Genomic DNA, 27141 nt, shown 5'->3' with positions numbered 1-27141 from the left:
CCTCCCCGATCATTTACTCCAAATCGTTAGCATCTTGAGGACCACCGCCGGCCCGGGCGGCATCGAGAGCTCTCCATCTTCTCCTTCCTCTTCTTCTTCTTCCGTCCTCCTTCCTCGCGTGTTCCTTGCTTCACCCGCTTCTCTGTGGTTAGGGTTGAAAGATCTGTTCGTCATAACACACAGGAAGGGGGTTTGGGTGGGGCTTGGATGCTTCAGCTGCTGTTCGCGGTGGCGTTCTCGGCGGCGCCGCTGACGCTGTATGTGCCGCCGATGCGGAGCCTGAATCCGTTCGTGGAGGCGGTGGAGATGTTCGCCAGGGAGGCCGCCGTGTACACGCGGCAGGCGTTCCCGCAGCTCCGGCTCGGAGTTCTCCGCATCCTCGCCGTCGCCTCCGCCCGCTTAGGTATATCCCGCTCGTAGATCTGGTCACTGTTCTTCTTCCCCTTTACCCTCTTTTCGGGAATAATATGCGGAGTTGCGACGATAATGTTTGATAGCAAGCTTTTGTTGCATAATAAATGTTTCACGTCCTCGGTTTGATGGTGTAAATTGTTCTATAAAAGAGGCAAAAGTTCTATTGAATGATTAAACACTATGTCGTGCTTGAAATTGCCCCTTTCCCCTCATTTTCTTTACTGGATGGTCAATTTTTGTTCTTTTCATATATATATATATATATATATATATATATATATATATATATATATATATATATATATATTGTTTGAATAAAGATAAAAGGAAGATTGAGAGGATTATGGGCTTTGATTTGTATTGATTGTTTTTCAGATTTCGAGTTTGGATGTTTGGTATTTAGGGTGAAATCCTGATTAAATATGAAATTTAAAATTAAACAAAAAGGTCTTTAAGAGTATTATTCATGATGAACAAAGGCGTGGATGAACTTAATCATGTATATGTATCCTTAAAATAATTCTTGTCTTCGAATATTTCTGTTCCTGTGTCCCAAAGATTCTCAAAACTTCCCTTTCCAGAGGTGGTCTGTAGACTTTGTTTCCAGCATGCTCCATCCAAGGTTGTTCTGTAGGCTTATTTCCAACTTGCAATTGCCAGGATGAAGAAGAATCATGATATGTCCCTCTGCATTTTATGTCAGCAGTTTCAAATCAAAAGGGGAGATTAGGTTTTTTTGTTTAAATAAATGAGGCTTGAGGAAATGCTATACACTCCATGGCAAATGCTATATATTTTGATCTATCGTCTCTTCTCATAATCTCTGAAGCCTACTATACTGTTTGTCAGTCCAAAATGTCCAAGATTTCAGCTAATCTAACAATAACAATTATACCACATGTTCATGCGGATGAAGCCTCGGTTGCATGAAACGAACTGCAAGAGGCAAAGCAAGGGAAGGTGAGGAACTAATGGGGTTGGGACTCCATGTGCAGTGCCTTTTTTTTATCAGGCTTTGAAAGCATGGAATCCCCATTTCTGTACTCTTATTTGGAAGGGTGCAGGAAAACCTGTTGCAAATTTGCTGAGTGTCAATATTCTCAAATGATGTTGCCGATGGATGAAAAGTTAAAAGAGAGCGTGTCGGCTCTGTTGTAATATATATATATATATATATATATATATATATATATATATATATATATATATATATATATATATATATATATATATACGGGAATCCTAAAAGCTATAATAAAAAAGGAGGTGACACAGGAGATGAACCGTCGAACCCTTTTATACACTTGCTTTAGCGGATGATTTGATAATCCATATGAGAGCAAGCAAGATGATGACCGAGCTCTTGAAATCCCCATGAAACTGCTTCTGGAAGAAGAGGAATACAAAGGAGGTTCACCTTCATGCTGTGTAGGGAAATCCAAATTCAATTATTTCAACATGAACCGGTTGAGGATTTATAAGAAGCTCAGTAGCTGTAAGGACAAAATTGTCGTCTCAGGTAGCCATCAGCAGCCATTCAAAGGCCAAGCAACACCTCGTGATGACTCTGCTTCAGCACTTCAGCTGGCTCCTAGTTTTCTCGATAACTCTTCGTAGTTCTTCCTTTCCTGTTCCACCAAGAAGAGTAAGACTTGGTAGGTTGGGATCATCAACTAGACAAATTGCTACACACACACACATACATATACATATACATATACATATATACAAGAATGTATTTCCATCACAGTCTAGGGTGCAGGGAAAGATTGCAGCCAGTATATCTAGCAGTTAAACATTTATTTATTCAAAATAAAATATGTGATTTGGTAAAAAGTCAAAATAAGGCATCATGAGTTGTTGGAGACAGGAAAAGAGAAAACAAACAATCCATCATCTATTTGTATCTATGGACAGCCTAAATATACCAGACTAGTTGTGCATCTTTTATATACATCTTCCTAGATTTAAAATAATAATAATAATATTTGTTGGCATGTTTTTTTAAACAAACGCAATGCCTATTGCATTCCTTTGTTAGTGTTTCTTTAAACAAAATAATGCACGTGAACGAAAATATAACCAAATCCAAGATGGATAAGAACAAACTCTCAGGTCTGGTTCTACAGTACCTACTTCTAGAATTTTCTCTATCTTTTCATTTTCAAAATCACACCAATAATATCAAACCAATTAGAGAGTAAAATATTGGTTTCACAGACTAATGAAGAACCACCCTATAAAGTCTTAATCACAAATCTTTGGAGAAATTAAATTTAGATTTGACGAGCAACTAAACCCCTATGACTACAGCACGAACAAAGAAATACAGCTTGCTGAAGATTAATTGTAGCTGGTGACCTAAATACAAAGTGAACATGCAAGTCATCAAAAGATGAGTTTAATTTAAATGTTGGTCCTGCAGTGATCATGCATCACACTGAAAAGGTCGCTTCCGAAATATAACCAGCAGCAAGTAGAAGTGGAGCTAAATAAAAAAGGCAAATAAAAGGACAATCACTTGGATCTACTTTGTGCAATAAGATATTTCCACATACCTTCTCGGAGACAGATGGTTTGATTTTCTGTAAAGCATGCTCAAAGTGTGATGTCTTGATCAACCATGGATTTATATTTTCAATCCCCTGGTCTATAGAATCCTGTTTCTCTTCCAAAGCAGCCATGGCAGCTTCATTCATCTGGTGATTTAAAAACAGTAGTTAAATACTTTTGCAGTGTAGTTGAGCAAATACAACTATAATAATATTTAGAACTAGAGGGCCTTGCAAAATTTATTAAATATAATGATGTTCTTAATAGAAGCATTTTTCTACAAAGCACTGAAGATGAGTACTTTGACAAAAAAAAAAAAACTTACTCAGATGCACCACCGACCATTATAATATAGAGAACAGTCCATTCTAATGGATTACCCACCATTATAAGTATTTAAGCAGAAGTCCATTATTAACCACTCAAGAAATATATGCTACCAGGTCAGATAAGTATTCTCAGTGTTCATCTGGTAGGTCAGAGGTGATCAAGCTAGCCCCACATGAGAACCTCCAAACTTGGTATGTTAATAAGTCAGATACAGGTTGAAGAACATGTTCCCCCAATGGTTAGGCTTGGTGAGGATCAAGGTCACTTAGGCATATAAAAAGGTAGTCTTGGAAACTACCTTTGGGCTTAAGTTTAGACGTTATCCCATATTTAGTACTGCTTTTGCTCTGAAAGAAGTGAACAACTTTTATTCATAAGCAATTATTTGCATCCCTCCAACCAGCAGTTAAATAAAAATAAAGCCCCGTGGAAAGGGGAAAAGATGGGTAAAACGTACCAAAGCAGCTAAATCAGCACCAGTGAGGTTGTTGCATTGCTCGGTACATGCCAGGGCTTCCAAATCTACATCTGCTGATATAGGCTTCTTTTGAGCAAGTGCCTTCAAGATTAGTTGACGTTCATCAGAACTAGGTAAAGGAACATAAAGGACTTTCCCAAATCTGCCTGGTCGTAACACAGCAGGATCCATAACCTCAGGTCTGCAAAGGTATCGACTTCTTAAATAACATTGAGTGTGAACCAACAAATGCATAAAGGACAGGAGAAAACTTACCTGTTTGTAGCTCCAATGACATAAACACCATGTCGCCGATCAGCACCATCTAACTCAATGAGTAGCTGCAGGGATTGACAGAAAGATTTAAATGAAATGATAATAAAAAGATATAGGTCAGTTTGTGTATTTGAATCCAGAGCAATAAGAAAGATATAACAAGATTGGAAGCAAAATAAAATGACCAGCAAACCTGGTTTAGCAATCGTTCAACAACCCATCCACCCTCTCTCCCACGCTTAGTTGTCAAAGCATCCACCTAACAGAAGGTACAAAAGATAGGAATTAAATGCCAATACATAATAAGCATCAACTGACCAAGGAATCTATCACTCCCTTGTTTGACCAAGGAATATCTATCACTTCCTTGTTTCTTTTCATCCAAAAGTTACAGAATTATTGATAGTATAGCATGATAAAAATGTATAGGCTATTCAACTTAATATCAAATCATCAATGGGTGATTGGTTCAGACTTGAAACTCAAATTGCAATCCAAAATCATCCATAGTAATACGTGTGCCCTTCCCATTTCATCTTGCGCAGCTGCCCGTGGCTGCCTGCCATGACCACCTCGTATGCTGCCTCATCCTCTTCCTCTTCCTCCTTCCCCTTCCTGTACCCCCAGTATCTCGTCTTCCTCTTCCTCCACTGCCACCTGTTCTTCATTTCTCTCCCTCCTCCTTCCTCTTCCGCCCCTTCCTCTTCTCCTTCTTCCTATTCAAAACACTGGTACGTTGGTACACCAGTACCAACTCCAACCCATGATCGATACACCAATGTACCCTATGTTGGTACACTGATACCAACTCCAACCCATGATCAATACAGCTCCAGTACGTGAAACAAGGGAATTAATTCCCTGCTTAATAGCATCCTATATAACAAAAGTCATCCTTTCTATTTCAAGAGAAAATACAAGAAAAATAGTATATGTTTAACAATGTTTCTGCATTTTCTTAAATACTATTGTTGCCAGAAATTATGACACCAAAAAGGTTTTTTTCCAAAAATCCCTGTTCCAACAACATTTCCCACTTCAATCACACTACCATCCTCCACAACATCTGTCTCTGATTTTACAGAAACCTGTCAGGAAAAGAAAAGAGAGAGTCTGAATACCTAGAAACAGTGACACATAGGCCCTCAATGAAACATCAGACAATTTAATTAATTGTCTGTTTGAGACAGTCCACTTAAGCATCTGCTAATTGCCAGGACACAGGTAATCTAAGTGCCGTCTGCAAATGGTAATCATTTTCTAAACATGATGCTCGGGTATCAATTTTTGTATTTAATTGTACAGCTTACAAGATGTCTATACAAAATGACAAATGATTTCAATTTAACAATTTCTTGATAGGTGTTTCTTTTTTTTCTTAAACTATAATGGACATGTTAATTTCAAAAACCAGAATCGTGGAACACATGATCTGTCACATCAGTTTAAAGGGATCTAAAACTATTGTTATGCTGTAACAGGTTTCCATTCAAATGTAGTCCATATGGGTTTGAACTCCTTACATGTCAGTGCATAAGCTACCAACGAAACTTGATACAGTAAATGCAAATTCATAAATCAAATTATACAAACACAGAGTATCATATATCTGATAATGATATGGCAGTAAAGTACCTCATCAAAGAATAGTATGCATGGAGAACATGTTCGGGCACGGCTGAATATTGTTCTAACTGCCAGCTCACTCTCACCAACATATTTGTTCAACAGTTCAGGCCCCTGACCTCAACAAATAAAGAATGCAATTATCGAATTAAAAAAAAACCAAAATTCAACTGTCCAATCATGTAGACTGTACAAGAACATCCAAGAAATGGGTACAGTTATAGAGAAGTAATACTGCAGAGTAAAAGAAGCAAAACCTTGATGTGTATAAAGTTGGCCCCTGCCTCATTCGCTACCGCCTTGGCAATTAATGTTTTACCACAACCTGGAGGCCCATAAAGCAAAAATCCAGCCTCCAAATTGACTCCAAATTCCTGAAATACATGGCAGTATCATGAGCGAAGAAAGTATGATACCATGAGAAAAAAAGAATGGTTTTCTTCCAAATAACATGCAGGAAGAAAATCCTAATCAAACGAACATAGCAGGTGAAGTGAAAATAAACAGATAGTAATATTCAACACATTATGTCTATTTTAACATTTTATTTATGCTACTTATGCCTAAGAGGCTAAGATACTAAATTTAGTTTACCTCATAAGCCTCAGGGTGTTTTACACGTTGAACTATATATCGATCAAACTCTTTCCTCAGTGAAGTAAGACCACCAACATCTTCCCATGTAACATTAGGTATTGAGGAAAATCCTTCTCTTCTGGAAGAGGGTTGAACCATTTTTACTGCTTCCTGCCAAATGTCTCTCAATTCCAATAATCATTTGCAGAGAAATGAGTGTAAACTACACTAAATGATCCCGCATAGAGCTTATATTAATAACATCATACAACCATGCAGTGGGCCCCAGAAGTAAGATATAATGAAAAAAGTAAGAAAACAAACATATGATTTGAAAAATGGCAACAAATCAAGAAAAAATCGAGGCATCAAGCATATTATTTCAACAAAAATCACATGCAAGCAATATAATGAAGTAAAAATGCTAATTGAGAATATATAACATAAACAGGACATTGCTTCAGCTTTGATGATTTGACTGATGATGTCACAGTTAATTATGCATTAGAAATCATAATTAGTCGAATATCATGTATAAGCACAGATAAAAGAGCATCTTCATAATTCTTGAATATGCAGCCAGATATACTGTTTGCCTAAAACATATTTTTCAATAGGTAATTTTTTATGTCCATAAGAATAATTGAAGCATTAAAATAAGTATGTAAAAAGAATAGTTGAACGTTACAGCTTGGTGGTAGTGATGTTGAACATACCAAGGAAAAGTTAATTAGAACATAACCTGATAACCTTAATGCAAAAAAATCCTATGCTCTTATGATATTCCACTGGAAAATTTTAGCATGCAAGAACTATCAAACCAAGGCAATATCAATAATCTGACAAACAAAAGTTGACCTTTTCACAATATAGCGAAGTTGCACATCGAAGCACAACAATGCAAGCTTAGACCACCATTGCTAACTGCAATTTTTTTATATAATGCATTGCCAAAACTTTCAATGGCGATAACAAGATCCGTGTAGCCAACCCCAAATAGTTGGGACTTACGGCTTTATTGTTATTGTTGTTGTTGTTGTGTATATTGCCAAAACTGGAGTCAATTACTTTGTTTTAGCTCTATAGACATGTAGACTTCATCCTTTCAAATAGTTGCATTTTGCTTCCATTTACAATTCACCCTCGAAATCCTGCCTTGATGAAATCATATACTTGTTTCTTTCCAAAATAAGAGGTTTTTATAAATACTTCAGAAGTTTTCGGGGGCTTTGTTCCATTTGCTTTGAGACAAAGATTGCACCCATGGCAAAATTTGTCATCCACCTCACGCTTATAGACTTTTCTGAAACCTGGGAAATTTTTTTATAGATAATAGGAAACTCATCCAATAAGATTCATTGCAACAAGGCAACGCTATCTAACAGCTAACTAGAATTTTACAATTTCAAGCAATTTGCTTGCTCCACATTTACTGGCTATTTTGCATCAGTATCCAAGAGATGGCATAAGGTCGGCATGCTTCTAACAGCTAACTAGCCTTTTATGTTTTTCAAGCAAGTTCCTCTTTCTCCGCGTTTACTGGCTATGTGTAACACCTATCATATATAGCACAGGAAAGAAAAAGGTGTAGACCTCATATATACCACCATTTAGATTATAATAAAGCAAATGGCTATTTCTAGTTTAGCCATACTTAGTCATATAGTTAATTAAAAAAAGATATAATAAACTTAACCATACTTATTCTTCTCTAAAACTATAAAGATCATAAACCATAGCCATAGAAAACATTTTTAGGCATGAAAGAGAAGTATACATATATTTAGTTGACAGAGTACCTCGAAGTCAACCATGGTAATGCTAAGACTTTCAACTTCCTCCTTATCCCAGGGTTGCCTCCACCAGTCATCATTATCCTTTTCTTTTAATTCACAAGAAATTTGAGACCTTCTTTTATCAATTATTCGCTTCATTGCTAGGTTTCCTGCTTTATTGACCAATGCAGCCAAATCAGCCCCCACAAAACCTGGAGTGGACCTGGCTATCTTAAAGAGGTTAAATTGTCCTTCAAGTTTAAGCTTACGAGTGAGCACCGACAAAATTTCAAGTCTTGCATTTTCATCAGGGACACCCAAAACAATCTCGCGGTCAAACCGTCCAGGCCTTCTCAATGCTTGGTCCACTGCATCAGGTCTGTTTGTAGCACCAATGACAAGAACATAGCCAGGCTTCCTATCAGAAGTTTCTGGTTCTGAGTTAGTATCAGTTGATCTAAGTGACTGGTGAGATTCATCCATGCAAGTCATTAGTTGTGTCACTATCCGACGCTCCATCTCTCTCTGCAGATTTTCCCTCTTGGAAGCAATGGCATCGATCTCATCTATGAAAACTATCGAAGGAGCAGTCCGGTATGCCTTCTTAAAAAGGTCTCTTATATTCTCCTCAGAAGCACCTGAAACAGTATTTACCAGTCAACTCACAATTGTAGACGACTGCTTGATGGAGTTGTGAAGAACAAATATAAAGAAAGAAAAAGCCCCTTCCATCGGAAGTACAACAATGAAGACACTGCATATTCCATTACTAATTCAGACTACAAATTGAGCATTAGCAATTTACAGACAAAACAGTAATTCCATGACTAAAGGGATAATGATCCTTTATTATAAGCAATTCCATGCAGTAAAATGGGGAACATCATATTCATAATTAAAAAAACAGTAGTTCATTTGACATAAATATGTTAGAAAATCCGTTTTCAATTGTCAAGATGTCAGAGAAGCAAACTTAAACATGGTCAATTGTTGGCTTACCAAAAAAAGATCATTGATTCTATCTGAAATGTCATTATTAGGTGTAGAATATAAAGCATGGATACTAAGATGGAACAAAATCCACAACATGACAACAACGTGCCAACATGGCTTACGTTTGAAATATATGGTGCAGAATAACATGGATACGACAATTAATAAATACATTTCTTTCCAATATTGTTTTAGTTAATACATATCAAGAGATATATGTTCAACTTGCAAAACATATGATGACCCTATACATGACCTATGACAAACAAAAAAGACATTCACATAAATGACAACCAATCATGAAAAATACTTCTGTTACACTATAATTCACATCATAACATTCAAAGTTCAAAAAAAAAAAACATGCATATTCAACATTATGTAACAAACAACTTCAGTTTTGTATCAGCTGAATGTTGATGCCTTCAAGGATGCTCCATCCAGTCAAAATCATATCAGTAGGCACATGTAATTGATTGTCTAAAGTGGTCACTCAAATGGATCTTTCAATTCAATTGGATCTTCACTTGAAGCAATTCCTATCACTTAAACCCACGCCCTAACCTAGCCATAACGCAAAGTTTAATTATGCCTAAAGAAATGGATAACATGCAATGGACTCCAACATGAATTCAACTTCATTCACCCTATCCACCTTCCAAAGGCATTCAAGTAGACCTGTAGTATAGTGATCAGCATTAATAAACAGCAGAAATCATCAGCTTAAAATTTCAAGATAGTGACATTGATAATGAATTATGAAGAGCATAATCTTATAGTTAAACCTTCATATGAAAAATCTGGTTCTCATAGTACTCTCATCAGATTGTGATAAGTAAATTGCATACATCAAAACTTATTATTGCTTCAGTTCCAAATCAAGAAAAAGGATAGAATATCTCACCAGAAACTCCTGAGACGATTTCTGTTGCAGAGATCTTGTAAAACGGGGCGCCAGTCTCGTTAGCTATGGCATGTGCAAGTTTTGTCTTCCCACACCCCGGAGGGCCATGTAAAAGAATCCCAGCCATTGGCCTCACTCCAAGCCGTTGCGGCAACTCCGGATGGCACAGCGGAACAATCACCTCCATCATCAGTTCCTCCAGCACCGGCTTCATCCCACCAAGATCACGGAACCTTGGCCCCTGTTCCCTTACATCATCCACCATCACGCTGCCACCACCACTACTTCCCTTCTCGACTGACATTGGGGTCTCAACGCCACTCCCCCCATCAACAACAGGCTGCATGTTCCTTGGCTTCTCCACCTCCATCTCCACATTGCGCTCTTCCTTGTCTACCCGCTTTGGCCCCTTGCCATAACTGTCACGGAGCATGGATTTCATCAGATCAAACTCTGGCTCCACCTTAGCCTCGAAGACAGAATCATCCGTGGACGACGTAGCTGAATCATCGTCGGACGAATTCGATACAGGAATTCGTTTCCCAATCCGGCGCCGGAGGTGTTCGGACTCCGCGCGCAGCAGACGCTTCTCCTCGGCCTCAGATCGTCCAGGCGTTCTACGAGAACAGCCGGCGCTCGCGAGGGAAGTTCTGGTGCCCTCATCGCTATCATCGTTGTCGGGTACTGCGGTGGCGGATGAGGGCCTGCGGCTGAAAGAATCTAGGGTTTTTCGGACATGGAGTGTGAAGGGCTGGAGCTTAACGCGCGAGTAGTCAGGATAGAGGGAGCGGAGGCGTTGCACGACGACATCGACATCAACGAAGGCGCCGTCTTCTTCGGAAAGCACCTTGGAGGAAGCGATGCGACGGCGGAGAAGGGCGGCGGAGAAGGAACTGGGCGATCGGCCGCTGTCTCGCCTTAGCCGCTTCCCCATGTCGCTCATGCGGTTCGTCGCCCTTGACGAAAACCGAGGGTTTAACGAAGACAAGGTTGGTGTAGTTACCGGCCAAATTATATTTGTGGATGTATCTCTGCGTAAGTTTCAACGGTGGATGCGAGAGAAGCCCGATACATCTAACGGCTCTTACAATAAAAATATATGGGCGAATTATCGAAAAAAAGCGTCCTAACTTTGATAATGTTTTATATAGTGTCTTAACCTTAAAAAAATTTCATAGAATATTTTTAAAAAAATAATCATGATACCCCTATGATGATCACCCTCCACCCCGCTGATCGATCCCCTCTTCGCATCGTGCTTTTGCTTTCATGAGCGGGCTACCATGTCAATCGCCCCCCCTTCTATCGAACAAGTACTCATTGCTATCGACGTCTTTGGTCGTCTTCGTAAACAAGACTGTCAATGCCCATGATAAGAGGTTGAGACAACTAGTGCTAGCATGGGCGGCCACAACACCCCAAAGGTTCGATGACGGCACAAGGATGATGGTGGAGGAAACATAGGAAGGAGACGATGATGGATCCGATGGGGGTAAGGGTAAAATAATCTTTTCAAAATTGAGATGTTATTTGAAAAATTATCAAAGTTAAGTTTTTTTGAGTATTCACTTAAAATATATTCTAATTTAGGTGAATTCTCATAAAAAGTCATATCTTTGAGAAATTCCAACGGAACACCCCAACTTTCAAAAAAATTTATAGAGTATTTTTTTATAAATAACTAGTTTACCCATGACTCCCGTTGGACCTACCTCCACCTTCACCCTATACTCCCCTTGTGTCATCTCCACCACCACCTCTCACCTTCATCCTATACTCCCCTTGTGTCATCTCCACCATCACCTCTCATCCCCTTTGCCCTATTAGATATATCGTCGCCTCTATCCCTAACTCTCGTTAGACCCACAATCTCTATCGTTATGTCTGTCCCTAATTCTCGTTAAACCCATAGTCTCTATCGTTATGTAACGGGTGACAACAATGATCTTATCATACCCTCTCCTTATGCAAGGGCTATTATTGACTTTACAAACCTAACCATATCTTCTTATGTGCGAGGGCGAGGCGAGTTTTATGGGAGTCATGAAAGTGACGATAAATCCGTACGACAATGACGTTCCGTAAAATTTTTTAAAAGATAAGATGTTATGCAAAAAAAAAAAAAACATTCTCATTGGAGTTTTTTTTTTTTTAATTCACCCTTTCAATTTTGACAGAAGCCAAAGAGCAAGAAAAATGACATGGCAGGGACCGTGGACCAAAATCTCATGCCGGAATCTCAAAGGCATCAATCAAGCCAGAGCGAGATGATATCTTGAAGGAACAGTGGCTCACTATGATTCCTAGCATGAATCTTGAAATGCCAATTTATACAGCATTCACTGTTTGTCCTGATACATATTTAGCGCATACACAAATGTAACGAGCACTTACTCGACCTGGCACAGAGTAGAACATTTCACACTTCATATGACAAATAGGGAATGCTGGCCAAATGATTCTATCGATTCACCTATTTGAAATGTACAACTCTTAGATAAGGACAACTCAGGAATCAATCTAGTTTCTGTAAACCTCAAACATGAAGACTACAACAAGAGAGAGAAAACAAAACAGCTTTTGCAGTGTAATTTGGCTAAACACGTCCATGCAATTTGCTAAATAGAAATCATTATGGCTTCAGTTCTTCAGCTGGTACCTCAACAAAGCAAATTGGACATGCCTGCAACACAAAAATTTATTCAGCATTAGTGGATAAACTTTCCAACAAAACCTTCATCAACCAAGAAGAGCATCTTAGCTACCTTGTTTATGTTGAGCCATCTTGTCACACAGACAGAATGGTATGAGTGCTTGCACGGAAGGATCATTTGTCGATCACCTCTCCTATATTTCATCTGGCAAATGACACATCTGGAACCAGAAAGTGATATCATCAAACAAAACCCGCATAGCTAAAAGTCCAATCTTTCATCATTGCATATGTGCCAATGTGTGCATATCTCTGTAAGTATTTGTATGAATATATATGATATTTAAATATGTTTATAAATGCATTCACAAGCCCTGCATATATGTTCAGAGGCCCTTTTTTCTAGGCATTTTCAGAAAAAGTGTGTGCTGATCTAGAGAATTTGACAACGAATTTTGATGGTTGCCAAAACATGCAAGTTGTGATGTTTGATTAGAGAAGGATGAATATATGTTGTTACTTGCAAGTAACTAAGCAAAACAAATACATGTAGCAGAATAATAATGCAGAACATACCCAAGGAAGCATAGAAATGTGATGGTATTCAACAAACAAGAAATACACTGCAAGTAAATTGTGGTTGTTTATGAAAAGTTTGCTTCAGCTCGTCTGCAGTCTAACCATGCTTGTCATATTTAGTGAACCTTTCAAAGAACAGTTCTGAGGTTGTCATGAGAAACCAGCAACATGTGGGTGATGAAGGACTGTGTTCAAAAAATTGGATTTTTTATCAGGAACAAATTATTCCAGATGTTCAATGATCTAGACTTCCTAACAGGATGCAAGATATACGACTCTGGAAAATAAAGACTGAAATTAGCAACACAAGTAAGCAAAACACACACTATAATCCAGATGACGGCAAATTGGATCTAATCTATGATAGAAGTCAGATTAGGGTACACTTACCAACTATAGCTCAACCTTATGGCCCAGTGCTACATCAACATAAAAAAACTACTGTTCTAAATATGTTGCCTCCTAACAACTACTACTAACCCCGCGTGTGTTGACATGCAGTGCATAATGGACACTACTCGCGCAACCAACCTGATGAGACAAAATTGGTTCCTCTTGTTCCCTACCCAACCCCACAAGCGGCAGGTGGTTATGAGAACCCCACTTTAAAACAGGACATAAGGCATGTAAGAGGACACTTCTTCTGTCTTTTACATTTCAACTCTTAAATTAACTTTTCCTATGCTGTAACCATTCCCTTTTAAATAAATTGACAGGAACAATTTGTGGGAGACCCACCAGAGCATATTCTAAGCTCCACCCTTTCCATGTTCCCAGGTGGAACCATCAGGGTCATCAGCTCATCAGAACTCTTCCTCCCTCAGACATGGTGTTCCTCATCTTGTAGAGAAGGTCATGTTGGCTTTTCAATCCAATTCAACAGGACAACCAAAAAGGGAAATATCAGAAGTCTTATAAAAGGTCTATATTTCATTGGATATCATCAAAGCCTATTCTCACGCAATTGATGGGGGCTAGTACTTTTTTGGCCTTTAAGGGACCATTGCAACTCGTCAAAAACCATCTACGTTGGCAGACATACATATCTAAAGGGCACAAAAGATATGAGAAGACTACATCCTAAAACTGCATAATTTTTGTCTGGAATGAAAACCAAAGCTGAAAAGAATTAATTTAGTGATGATGAATGGACAATAAACACCATGAGAAACAGAAATGTCTATGCTTGATACTAGGAGAACCACAAGGACCAGGATTTACCTCTCATGTTGTGTTTTCTTCTTAGAAAATAAGCTACACTTGTACTTTTTGACAGGAAGCGAAGCAATACGCTCTTGGGTAAGACCACGGCTGTGTGTTCCAATTGCCTCACCCAACTCAAGCAATTCCTGCCGCAAAGGACAAATAAGTGAATTTTAAATTAATATCAAGGGTAATAAAAATGACTGGAAAGTTTATCACGTGGTCAGTAATCAGTATGTTATTCAACAGTACATTTTTATTGTTATTATAGTCACTCCAAGAGTTCCACAACATGGTTTTCTATATTAGTAAATAACATCATTATCTTGAAATGAAAAGAAGTGTACCCCACTAAGCAAGTTACACACGTCCAGAAATCCACCAAGAGATACTAATTCCAAAATAAGGGACCAAATATCTCACAACATGAGAATAATTATCTTGCAAAATATCTTTGCAGTTAACAACTCAGCATCATATCTACATTTGCTAGTAACAAGACTGGTCAATAGCCATTGATTTCTAGTGTTATGTAGCACCTATGTGGTTCATGCAGAGAAAGATGGCATCCCGATGTGGTCTGTAATTATAACTAAGCTGAAACCTATATAGAACTATTGCCGAAATGTTGTGTACTTCCACATGTACAATATCATTTAATTAAGTATTTTCCCCAGCTCCTATGTCAAGCAACACAAAGACATGGTGAGCAGTGCTAGTGTCAGTCAGAAATGGTGAGCAGGCATGGGTAGCGAAATGCATAGTGGTAAGCAACAAATATGACAGCAACATTGATGCAAGAATGCTATGGCAGCACGTAGCAGGAAAGACAGCAATTATGTACTATATTGTAAGAAATAGTCTTCAGCATAGAAAATTCCTACATGTGGGGAAATAACCAATTTATCTACATGAGAAAATTTGTCTCGTTGACCAATATCTCGCATTTCATGGAGAAGAAAATCTTCCATCCACTTATGTATTAAAATTTAAACCTATTCTGTTGCTAGTGGACCATGGCTGAAGGTGTTTTCACACTCAATAGGTTGCCTTGTTACATACAACCATCTTTTAGCTTTTAATGGTCTCACTATCTGCAAAAAAGATTTACCCTAACTAAGTTGTACTAATCGCTAACTAACTACACCTGTTCTGGTTGCTGAACTTAGATGTTTGTTAGTATCATATACTGAGATTAACTTAAACTTTTAATGTAATTATATGCTATCCAATTAGTTGCAAGACTGCCTATATTACAAGATGCACATTATTAAGTAAACAGTGACTGTTCCTGCTAAGCCTACAAAAGCACTTTCGTTTTGTGGTGTATTATACCGTTGTTTATGACTTTCTGTATTTAATAAGAAAGCAGAGAAATGTGATGCATTGGAAAATTAAACAATAGTGTCTGACATGATGCACCTGAAATCATGTTCATACAATGATGCTCCTATTGAATTAACCAAAGTCTATGTACAATAACAAAAATAAAAAACAAACCTCGTATGTCATATTATCAGGGTCAATATTATCATGCCATATGACCTACCACAGTTTAAAAGAAAGAATTAGCCATCTGAGATGCACAAGCAAATCTAATAAGTGAAAATAATAAATCTTTTAACTTGCATTAGGTGAATCCAAAAAAACATAATAATAAGTTATTGAAAACTTCAAACTGAGCTCGGATGTAGTGTATTAACAGAATATTGAAAAGCAACAATAACACAATAGGTAATGGCAATGACTACATTTTTATAATTATGATTGTCAAACAAAACACAGTAAGTTTTATCATGGTTTTTATTTGCAAACTTATGTTGGAAATGCTGCCTTACCAATAAGCAATCTTAAAGGCATGTAATAATTGTTAGAGCCTACTGTATACTTGCTCTAAGTTTAGGATCGAAGGATCCGAAACAATTTTGTCACTTTGTTATTAAACGATCAAATTTAATTTCCACAAAGGCCAGACTCCATTGAGATACCGCTTCGAAATAACAAATAGCAAGAGCATGTAGGAATGATAGGAAACACAAGGGCAACATGGACTTCTAGCAGTAAACAATTGTTTATACTGAAGAAGCAGCATAAAAGATGAAAGCAATTCAATGCATCAGACAAGTATTTAATTAATGGTGAGACATGCTGCATCTACATATTGGTATCAGCAGTCACATCATTCTTTTTTCATGCACAGCCCACTATATCAGCTGAAACCCTACTGTAAACCAGGAAACATCATCAAGACCTCCAAAACCCTACTGGAACTCATGATACATATTCTGAAATTGCCGTTGCCACTATATTCCCTGAGACGCCTCCTACAACTGGTGCTCGAAGCCAGTCTCTTGGCATGATAATCCACTGGAATCAGAGTATACAATGAACACACTTGGAAAGACCAATAGTTGAACCGAGTGGACCAAAACTCAGTTAGGACCAATACCATAACAGTCCAAGATGGGACTGGGATATTGCAATATTTATTGTTAAGATTTTAAAAAGTTATTGTGGGCAGTCAACCATGCTTAACTGATGTGATAAACCACTTTGTTAAATCCGAATCAGGTCTCACAGATCCCAGTTTCTGCACAACTTAATGGTGCAACATCTTATCGGTGAAGTTATGGCAAAAATGTTTGCAAAGGAAGCAACATAAAATTCTAATAATATAACAAGGGTGAAGAACAGCATGCACAAGCACAAATGTGAAGAGACATTATCCAAAGAATATCAGTAATTGGATAGGTGATTGTGATCTCTAATATTCAGTTCTTGCTAGTTCAAAAAATCAAGATGCATATGGAAGAACCTTGCACCTGAGAACCACTAGAATTTCGGTGAACCCGAGTGCCTGCACATAAAAAAAGAAATTAAACATCATGGTGATAGAATTAATTGGAAGAATAACTTTAAAGTAACTGCATTCCCTTATTATATCTAAGGACATATTCTAAACCGTCCCTCTATAATTTGGAAAATACAGTGCTATATTTAAGCAATCTCAAAGTCCCTTTTCATTGGGATATTGCTATCTAGTCCCAAATTTATCACTTTGAAAAATCTCAAAATTATAATCATACTAAAAGAAGACATTTTTTTTACCTATTATTGCTACTCCAAGGTTGCAAAAAAATTACAGTAATCTCAACAAAGATAAAAAATAAAAGATTCGGAAGAGCAAAACAATGGCCAAAACTTAGTTGTCCTACCAATTTCCAAAAGATTTTTTTTTGTTTCTTAAGACCGGTGATTCCTTCATCACATTCCGAAAGAAATTTTGATTGTTCATGTACCTTACTAGTGATTTCTTTTGGTATATTCTTTAATCATTTTCTATTTTAACGATGGCTTTTGGTTTGTCTGAAAAATGCATGCTATTCTACTAATCGGAAATTACAAACTTGTTCAAGTTGGCCTATGGTATTGTTGTATTTTCATTAGTTCATTCTGATATAACTCTGCCAACATGTAAATGCTGCTATCCATTTCTTTTAACTAAACAAAGTTGTTCCAGCACCGTTTAACAAAATATCCTCTGCATGCTTCTGTTTTCTTTTTCAGGAAAGAGTAATTCTATTTATCACCAGTCCAGTTATAAATATGAGGTGTGAAGTATTACTATTGAGGCTTTTTAAAAAGCTGAAATAACCATAATGAAGTCCAAATTTGATAAATCACACCTCAACAAACTATTACACACTAAATAAAAAAAACATTTATATTTGCTTTAGAATAGGTCACCTCATGAAAAACAAACAAATTCATGATCATCTTTTTGGTTCTTCAAAAAAAATTATATTAGAACATTGCAATATAATGAACTGAAAAATTACTTACGTTCCTCAGCTCCAGGATTTCTACTTGCATGGTGAACTTCATTGCCATGCTGGGCTTGCTGTGGCAAATCTAAGTTGTTCAAAACTGTAGGGTTGTCCCATGCTCTCCTTCCTTCATCCAATCTTTGTGTATGATCATTGATCTCATAGGTGTGTCCAAAATCATAATATGAATTAGTGGAAGAGCCAGAAAATTCATATTTATATGGGTTTGCGTACATCATTGACCAGTATGTGTTACCCTGCAAAGTTAACCATATTTATATTTCCTCAAGATGACATAAGATGAATGTAGAATCCATATTTTTCTTGGATTATCCACACAAAAAAGATCATAATAAACAAAGCCAAAAATACTAACAAAGTAATATTTGTATGCATTTAATAGTACCAAAATCTCATTGATGTGTCTGCACATAAGGTAAAAGAATGCATCTTACTTGGAAATCAAATTATCAACGACAGTGCCTTTACAGACTTAAAGAAAAAATGTTCAAGTTTCCTGTGATTTCTTAGGTACAATTAGACATAATATATACTAAATGCTAACCACTGAATCATAAGAATCACCGCACGTAGCTTGTTACATGATATTAGTGAACTTGATCATTACTCGGGCAAACAGATCTATCGAACAATATCAGCAAGTTTATGGAAGCATGATAGAAACAAATATAACACTATTTAAGGTATTAAGCTACCTGGTCATGCAAAACTTCTGCAAGGGCAGTATCAGCCTGAGCATATGTGAGGCCTTCAAACAAATCCATAAAGCTTTCGGTGACAGTGTAAGGAAAACCAGTATTTATATAATGAACCTCCATCTGTCTGTTACCATCCATTTCATCATATCCTGCCAGTTTATAATGATCAAAACTAATCACAAAGACTTATCAAAAATAGAAAAGAATTGTTTAAGGAGAAAAAAAAATTAACACCAACTCAAAACATAAAAGACCAGCTAAAGCAAAAGAATGCAATCAAGAGCAAATGCATATTTACAGATAATAATCAGGAAACAAGAAAAAATTTTCTTCTAACGTGAACCAGAGCTGAGCAAAATCCCCAAACGAAGCATATGCAAAGCCAAGTTGGCGACTTGTCGCTTTTTTCCAAACTGCAGCACCTACCATTAGCATGATCATAATGAGTCTATTTAATGCTCTTAAAACCTTGTTTTAGTATCGATTTTATATTTCTAAGATTTATTCACATCAAAACTGTCATCAAGATTAATTGATTGTATTAAATTGTTGAGACATGAAAACCGTGAGCAAAAAAGCCAAATGTCCAGCTAGTAATCTTACCTGCTAAAGATGATAACCCAACCGTTCAACTAGTAGCAAACCAAATCGATCCGAACATGAATCAGCCACACTGAGGATGAAACCATAAGCATCCTATTCTACATCGAAGACAGTGTTGAATAACAACAAAAAAAATCCTCGCGTGATCTAGTTACTAGATGTCATGGTCGAGAAAAGCACCAAGGTCGCCGGAACCCTGAAGGGAAAGCGAGCATCCGCACCTTATTGGAACGCGATCGCGCAAACCGCTCCGAGTAAAATCGAAGAAACGGTCATTGCAGGAAAGAACATGGAAGATCGGAGAGGTGAAACGGCAATGGAGGTCGATCCAGAGGAAGGTCTCTAGGAGAGAGAAAAGGGTCGAGCGAGGAGATGTTGATCGCGTGTTGGTTCGCCCACTGTGCACCGCTCTCTCCCCTCTCTCTCTCTCTCTCTGCTCACCACCCTCTTCTCCACGCTGCTTTTGTTTTTTTTCTCAGGAAGTGTTTTTTATGTGTGTTCTTTTTCAGGATGAGGAATCGTATCGGTAAGTGCTACGCTGTATCGTATCGTATCGGCTGTATATATCGGATGTTAAGGAAGGAGGCGATGATGTGAATTCGGTATAGATAACGATTTAAACTAAAATAACGCTGTTATTATGGTTTAATATATCAGATCGAGCCGTCAATTCTAATATGCAGATGGTGGATGCAACGTTACCAAACTGTCTGAGAGCACCAACAAAAGCAGATTCTTAAAAACATGTTTCACGCACAATTGAGTGTTTCCGATATTATTATGACGGTCAGGTCTCATGCAAAGCTTAAACAATTCACTTCCATTAACACGCGTTCACTAACCTCGGGTTAACTATTTTAGAATATTGAATTTGAACATTAATATTAAAATGTTAAATATATAAAATGTCGTTGGATATCGTTAGAATTTATTTTTCTTTCTTACGGTTGTTTTGTATGTCATATATTAGTACAATGCAATGGGGTTGAAGACCGATGCGCGGGGCCCACGCAGAAAGGAGCTTACGAGAGGCCATGTGGACGAGGTAGAAGGCTTGCGTGTCACGCGACGGAACGGCCTGTGACGACTTTAAGTGTATCTTACGAGTGTGGAAGTCCCAAACCACCGAGCCTACTCGGGAAAGCGGAGTTCGCGGCAGCGAAACAAAACGCTGCTTTCCATTCTTTTACGCCGAAAGCAAAACGAAGTAGCAGGTACTTTGCGTGTGGGGACGCCTCTCGTTGGTCAAGCGTGAAGGAGAGGGTACGAGCAGATGCGGCAACTTTGACTTGCGTCTCTATTACTAGTCATTTAATTTTCTCTGTGAGACCCCGCATAAGAGGATCATTAGTAACATGATAAACCGATGGATTCACGTAAGAATGCAACATCTAATTGGATGGTGTGACCGTGATTATAATGAGAAGAATGTGCAAATGAAAAATAATTATAAGAAAATAAAAAATAATTTATAATAGTATGAGTATAATTTATGTTCAAACCAATGTACCAATCAGCTATGGATATAAACACATCAAAACCAACACACAATACATCAAAACCAACACACAATACATAAACACTTTAAACGATATGCAGTGTTGCGATAAACCTTAAGTATGTACCTGCATTAATATTAGTTTTTGTTATTTATATTTTATCACAATAGGAATAAAATAAGGAGGATTTATGTTTGCCTTTGCTGCATCACTCGAAGGGAAAAGGAAAACCTGGATTCAAACAACTCATAACATTGTGCTCAGTTCAGTCGATCATGGGATGTCAGCGTTAGGAGATGAATGAGAAAAATAAATGCAACCAGACAGTGACAGAGAGCAAATGGTTACAGCAATTCTCTGTGACCTGAAGAACAAAAGGGAGGAAGAGGGTAATTTGCAGCAGTCACCGGGGAATTGGACTCCTGGGCTTCGATAAGGATTTACAGAAGGAAGAGAAGCCCTCCATGAGAGTGGGAGGAAGAGGGAGAGTGAAGGGAGGAAGCACATTCTTTGGGCTCTTGGTGATCTCTTGGCCAGAAGAGAAAGATTTTGCCGATGCAGGCTGCTGCTTGTTGAGTCCTTCCATGACAAATGAGAATGCACCAAAGGTGAGGCAGCTCTGAAGCAACGCATGGGGTGCACCTGGAAGATGAGAAAGGCCAAGTTGATAAAATATATAAAACACAGAAAAAATTATTGGCAAACAAAAATAAATATATGTGCAACCAAAATACCGGAAATATAGTTTGGTCATCCATGTAAAACTATGGTTGTAAAACTTGGATGTTGCACATGTTTCTAGCTACCATGGGTGTTATCCAGACAAAGATTTATAGCCTTGGAGGGATAAATATGTAGAAAGATTTGGAGAGAGATATGCACACAAATTGTTGCACTTCAATTTGGCCTCACCTTGAAAATGGAAGGATGATTATGATTATATACATGGTTAGTTGGATCTGTATTACTAAATTCGATTGAGCATTTTGGGCCACGTAATTTTAAGCTCATCAAGTTAGAGTAAAGTTACTCATCAGGCTGCGTTGTGACGCAAATGTTTTAACCTTTCAAGAACATATACAAATGTGACTTGGAATATCAAAGCTTTGCACCATAACTCGATATTTAAGAGAAACAAAAATAGTAACCTTAATAACTCAAATATATAAGAGAAACAAAACTTAGCAACCTTATAACCAGTAGAAACACATAATAAGCACGACTTACTTTTACTAGCCATGTTTTATTAACTTTTAAGAACAAAATTAACAACAGTATGGCCATGTAAATTATTTGCAGGAAAACAAAAGCATTGACATGTGTTAGTTCATGAAGTACCATTATGGTTTTGGAGTTCCAACGATCAACCCTATCCTTCGACAAAAATAATGATTGCCCATTTTTTTTATTAACATAACTACAGCAGTTGTTCCCGTTTCCTAGCATACTAAGCAGCAGAGAGAACTCCTATAGCATGCATAGAATAGCATACAAGGATGACATCACTGAGGATTCTGAAGAAAAGGCCCACCACATCCAATATATCACTCACCAAAGATGGGAGAGAAGGCCAATAGAAGTGCAGCCGTAGTTTCAAGTGGTTGGTCCCAACTGCATCTATGGTATTGACCATGTAATGTGATGGCTTTGTTACTATATTTTTTTAATTCCAATATCAATGATGACTTTGTGACTATATTTTTTTAATTCCAATATCAAGCTTTGAAAGGTGATTGGTTTGGCCCATCATCTCAGAATTGTCGGAGAACTCTGGGGTCCATTTCATGGTAGCAATGAACACAGTGAGTCTCTACTCTAACCACCAAGATAGTGGAGACATCAACACCGGTATACATAGTTCAACTATGTCACTGAGTTCAAAAGATTAGATATAGGATGCAACAACATTTGGCCTGGATCCTTACTGGTTCTAACCAAACCAGTTAATCCCAACTGATTAGAATCTTTTCAAATAAACTTGACTGATGTTGCAATTTATCCAATTTGAACATACCTCAATCCTAATCCCCAGGATCAATTTTGTTCCCATTGAGATATGGTGAAGCTTGCTAATTAAGAATTTGTTCCAACCTTCCAGGAGATACCAAAGAAAATAAAAGTATGAACCACCAACTACCAACTGTCTTTTCTCCATTCATACTCTCCCAAACATCGACCATTTCTCTCTTTCAGTTGTAATGGTCTTTCATTCTGAGAATGAAAACAGCATATATCGACCACAAACTTAAGCCAAATATTCTACAAAAGTAGTATTATAATTAATTACATGAATTGTCCTTTCTTATATGATTTTTCCTTCTTAAAGACTATCTTTTTCCTTGGTAATCATTTACTGGTACATCTTCCCATGTTCGGTTCTGGACTTACATCAATGCCTTCTTTATCCTCTTTGTCTTATGTTAGCTTCAGGCCAAGAGTCTAACTCTATTGGTTGCATTTTATATTAATACAAGTTTATCGCAAAGACAGAGCCTTAAGGTAAAGAGTAAAAACTGATACTTATTTCACTTTTATGGTTTAAATCTTGGATATGCTATACTGAAGTTGTGGATGATGTCAATGATACAACATTTTCATTTGTTTAAATTTTCGAATTTAGAATACTAACAACTTACAACTCAAAATATATGAGACCTACTTACCTACTATGGTGAAACTCTTATTTGCATAATATTCATTATCAAATAAGAATCTGTTAACATCTTTGTCAAGTTCTCCCAAGTTTTATGGCTAAAATTAAGTGTCCACTTTGGGTTTCAAATTGCTGTTTCCTTAACTTGGTGGTTCAATGCTGTTGGCTACTTGAGGGTACTGTCAAGATTATGCATTTATATGGATGAAATCTGCTCAGTGTCCAAGAAATTTGAAGACACAATATTTTCTTAAGAACATTAACAGAAATAGTTGGCGTCTTAGGCTCTAAAGAATATTTTGCATTGGTGTACAATGGCCAAAACTCTTATTTCTATCATCAATCCATTTAGCATCCTCACAATTCACTTGTTAATTTAAATATCCTGTACATATCATGGTTTAATTGCTAGTTTATAATCATACAAGCTCCCAAGCAACTAACTAAATCCTATTACCGAATCTGCAACCTTATCCATGACTTATCAAACTTCCAACTGTTCCTCTTTATAAATTTTTAACATAAATGTCTTAAATATGATATAAAAAATATTCTCTTTCACAGAATTAAAGCACTCAGTCTTCTTGAATTAGCAAAAATAAGATATTTTCAGATTCACAATTTCTTGTGATTTTGGACTAGTCAACTTCACCACATCAACAGTAATCAACCAACCATTCAGAAAGAAATATACTGTTCATATGAGCAAATTAAAGGATATATTATATGCTGAAACAATATAGTCCAGGACTAGGAAGTTGTTAACATACTTAGCTGCATAACAAATGGTAATCCACCAGAAAAGGATGCTCTATAGAAACAAGGTTTTCTAGAATTAAGTACCTGGAAAGCTTAAAGCAACACCTGTGCAACAACCAGCTACACCTGCATTAATAACTGCAAAGCACAATTGCAAGTCTACCAATTAAGCTCCTCAAACAACAAATCCATAAAAGAGAAAGTGACAGATGGCAAAGATATCATACCATCATCTTTCCCTCGCAGTCTCTTTAAGAAGCAGCTAACCAGACTGTGAACGCCAGACAAAATTGCAAATGTCTAATAAAGAAAACAGTGATAAAATGACAAGTCAGATATAATATGCTACTGCCAAGAAGAGTAAATTCCATGGGCAAACTAGAAAAATGCATATGAAATCAAAGAATATAATTATGAAAAGAAATGCAAAGAACAAGAGCAAGTAACAAATCACATGCTGCCACCACAAAATTTCATAACTGGTAAACAATAAAGCTGCAGATAAGAAATCAGAGAATAACATTATGAGAACAAATTAACAATGCAATGAACAACCTTGGCAGAAGAACCAGCATCACCAAAGGAGCCTCTAAAACCTCTTTTATTTACCAGACCTTTTCCTGAAAAAACATCCATTAAAATCAATCACTCATGATAACATGAAAAAACCCAAAGTAGATATTCCATGAAAATTAAAAAGATTATGAAAAGCTACAACCACTTCTAATAACCCCTTCTCAGAAAAACCATGAATTACATTTCCAGCATAGTGAAGCTGATATTATAATAATAAAAGGTGCATAATTCATGACACCAAAGGGAAGATACTCAAGTATAAATAAAACACATAGACCCCTTCAACAGCTTAACAGGCTTCTCAAACAATATCCATACAAGTGATAAAAAGAAGGCACCAACGTCGTTTCTCATTACTTCAGAGGCCACAAGTTGGTAAGCTCTTAAGAAGCTCCTACGCCAACCAACTAAAGAATTGGCCTCTATATCTTTACTAACTAAATGATTGACCTAAAAGCTGAAAGTATATGCATCAAAAGGATCACCAACATAACCATTTATTGCTTCCTATGTTAACCATCAGGTAGTGAAGGTTAAGTTTCAACCTTTACAAAGAGGAGCATATCATTGATAGATAATTGTTCAACTGCACTTCTTGTGATTCCTGGCAACTTAGAGATACCATTATAAAACACATAAAAACATGATCAGCTACTAGTGATAATGGAGATCGAAGGCAAGACCGAAACTGCCACCACCCAGTCAACTTGGTGGTTGGACATCCAGAAGGCCTCCCTTCGGTCGAAATTTCGAATCTCCTTCGAATCACGGCATCAGGGATTTGAAACCCCAGCCAAAGGGAAGCCTCCCAACCACTGGTGGTGGCGTTTCGTATCTCCACTTGCGACTAGTGAACGTTGTTCAAGAATCGAAGAGGAAACTAGTACATCAACCCAATAATAGAGACATTAGCGCAGGAAAACCCGTCGATGAGCAGGAGGGTCAAACAAGAAGAGCAAAGGAGGGGGTAAAGCTCACCATAACCGAAGATGGAGCCCATGAAGCCTCCAGCGGCCGAGTCGCTGGCGAACCTCATGAGGCAGACGACGGGGGCGACCGGAGGAGCGACAGGGTTGGGGTTCAGGTTCGTCTCTTCCGCGTCCCGTTCGGGCTCTGGATTCGATGAAGACGCCATTTCGCTGCTCGCCATTATCCCCGCTCCGTTTGCGGATTCAAGCCTCTATTATATCGATTAGGGTTCGAGAACGGGCCGGCCAATATTCCTCGTGTAGGTGTTGGAGCACCACAAGCTGACCCTTTATAATACATCAGTATCCATCCAGTTGGAGTCCATGTCCGACTTCGACTTATATGAAATAAAGATGATTAGCTACTTTTTTTGATGGATATACGAGTAATCTTGATGGATACAACATCATTACATCATTAGCGGGGAGTCATTCTCCTCGGTGTATTGATGGATATTTTTGCCATTTCAAGATGGGATTTCAGAATATTATTATAAACAGTCAAATATTTTACCAGTTAAATTCTTTAATATTATATATATACATATATATATGATCCATTTTCTAGAAAATATTTATATTTTGAGTTCTTTTTAATCAATACCTTCTCTTTTATTTTTTTTAAATAATATTTTTTTAAATTTTAAAATAAAAATACATATCAAAAAAATTATAATTTTATTTATTATTTTATCAGCTTTAGACTGTTACATTGTTTTCATTTGGTTTGTTTATAGTGTTTTCATTTGACTTATTTATAGTATATTTAAGTAGGCTTTATAATATTTTTGTCATACTATTTTGACCATCATAATAAAAATATTGTAATAGATGAAAAAAATTTGAGGATGAATTTGGACTTTTTTTTTAATTAAAGGTACTATTTGGGAAAAGCAAAATGAGGATACTAATTGGGTATTGTTTTAGAAAAATCAACATTTATATAGCGAATTTTTTTAAAAAAAAAATTGACTTTGATAATTTCTATATCTAATATATGAAAAGATTATTTGACCCCAGTCTTCACAAGACTTAATGTCATCTCCATCTTGCATCATGACTTGCGGCCGTGGCCACCACAAACTTCGTTGATTGCACATCTAACCTCAGCATGTCTTACTCGCAACTCTCTTGCAAAAAAAAAAAGGAAAGATATAAGAGCCATAATTATGACTTACTATCATCGTGTGAGGGCCCA

General features: G+C 37.3%; 3 protein-coding genes across 11 annotated transcripts; all 3 read right to left on the bottom strand.

The window, feature by feature from the left end:
• Positions 1–1693: 1693 nt before the first annotated feature.
• On the bottom strand, positions 1694–10878 carry LOC135637218 (cell division control protein 48 homolog C-like). Its single transcript, XM_065149770.1, has 10 exons — positions 9905–10878; positions 8032–8645; positions 6251–6403; positions 5914–6030; positions 5666–5770; positions 4224–4289; positions 4031–4095; positions 3755–3956; positions 2973–3113; positions 1694–2042 (listed from the first exon to the last, which is right to left on the bottom strand). The coding sequence occupies exons 1-10, from the start codon at positions 10845–10847 to the stop codon at positions 1995–1997; spliced, it is 2454 nt and encodes an 817-aa protein (XP_065005842.1). The 5' UTR covers positions 10848–10878; the 3' UTR covers positions 1694–1994.
• Positions 10879–12349: 1471 nt separating this feature from the next.
• LOC135635891 (E3 ubiquitin-protein ligase BIG BROTHER-like) lies at positions 12350–19955 on the bottom strand. Of its 9 annotated transcripts, none has more exons than XM_065147334.1 (10): positions 19669–19955; positions 19489–19581; positions 19223–19307; positions 18883–19034; positions 18183–18423; positions 17162–17196; positions 15840–15884; positions 14358–14485; positions 12670–12778; positions 12350–12587 (listed from the first exon to the last, which is right to left on the bottom strand). In XM_065147334.1, exons 3-10 carry the CDS (start codon positions 19257–19259, stop codon positions 12537–12539), a joined length of 798 nt encoding a protein of 265 aa, XP_065003406.1. In that variant the 5' UTR covers positions 19260–19307; positions 19489–19581; positions 19669–19955; the 3' UTR covers positions 12350–12536. The 9 variants fall into 9 exon arrangements, with proteins under 9 accessions (XP_065003406.1, XP_065003408.1, XP_065003407.1 ...); XM_065147336.1 differs by having other exon boundaries at positions 19710–19955; XM_065147335.1 differs by having other exon boundaries at positions 19489–19558; positions 19710–19955.
• Positions 19956–21199: 1244 nt separating this feature from the next.
• On the bottom strand, positions 21200–26236 carry LOC103980169 (mitochondrial import inner membrane translocase subunit TIM22-3). The gene is made up of 5 exons (XM_009396468.3): positions 25954–26236; positions 24955–25019; positions 24627–24699; positions 24484–24537; positions 21200–21629 (listed from the first exon to the last, which is right to left on the bottom strand). The coding sequence occupies exons 1-5, from the start codon at positions 26123–26125 to the stop codon at positions 21391–21393; spliced, it is 603 nt and encodes a 200-aa protein (XP_009394743.2). The 5' UTR covers positions 26126–26236; the 3' UTR covers positions 21200–21390.
• Positions 26237–27141: the final 905 nt, after the last annotated feature.

This window comes from Musa acuminata, chromosome BXJ3-4 (assembly GCF_036884655.1).
Source record: "Musa acuminata AAA Group cultivar baxijiao chromosome BXJ3-4, Cavendish_Baxijiao_AAA, whole genome shotgun sequence".
In the NCBI taxonomy this organism is placed as follows: domain Eukaryota; kingdom Viridiplantae; phylum Streptophyta; class Magnoliopsida; order Zingiberales; family Musaceae; genus Musa; species Musa acuminata.
This window is presented reverse-complemented; position numbering and strand designations above follow the sequence as displayed.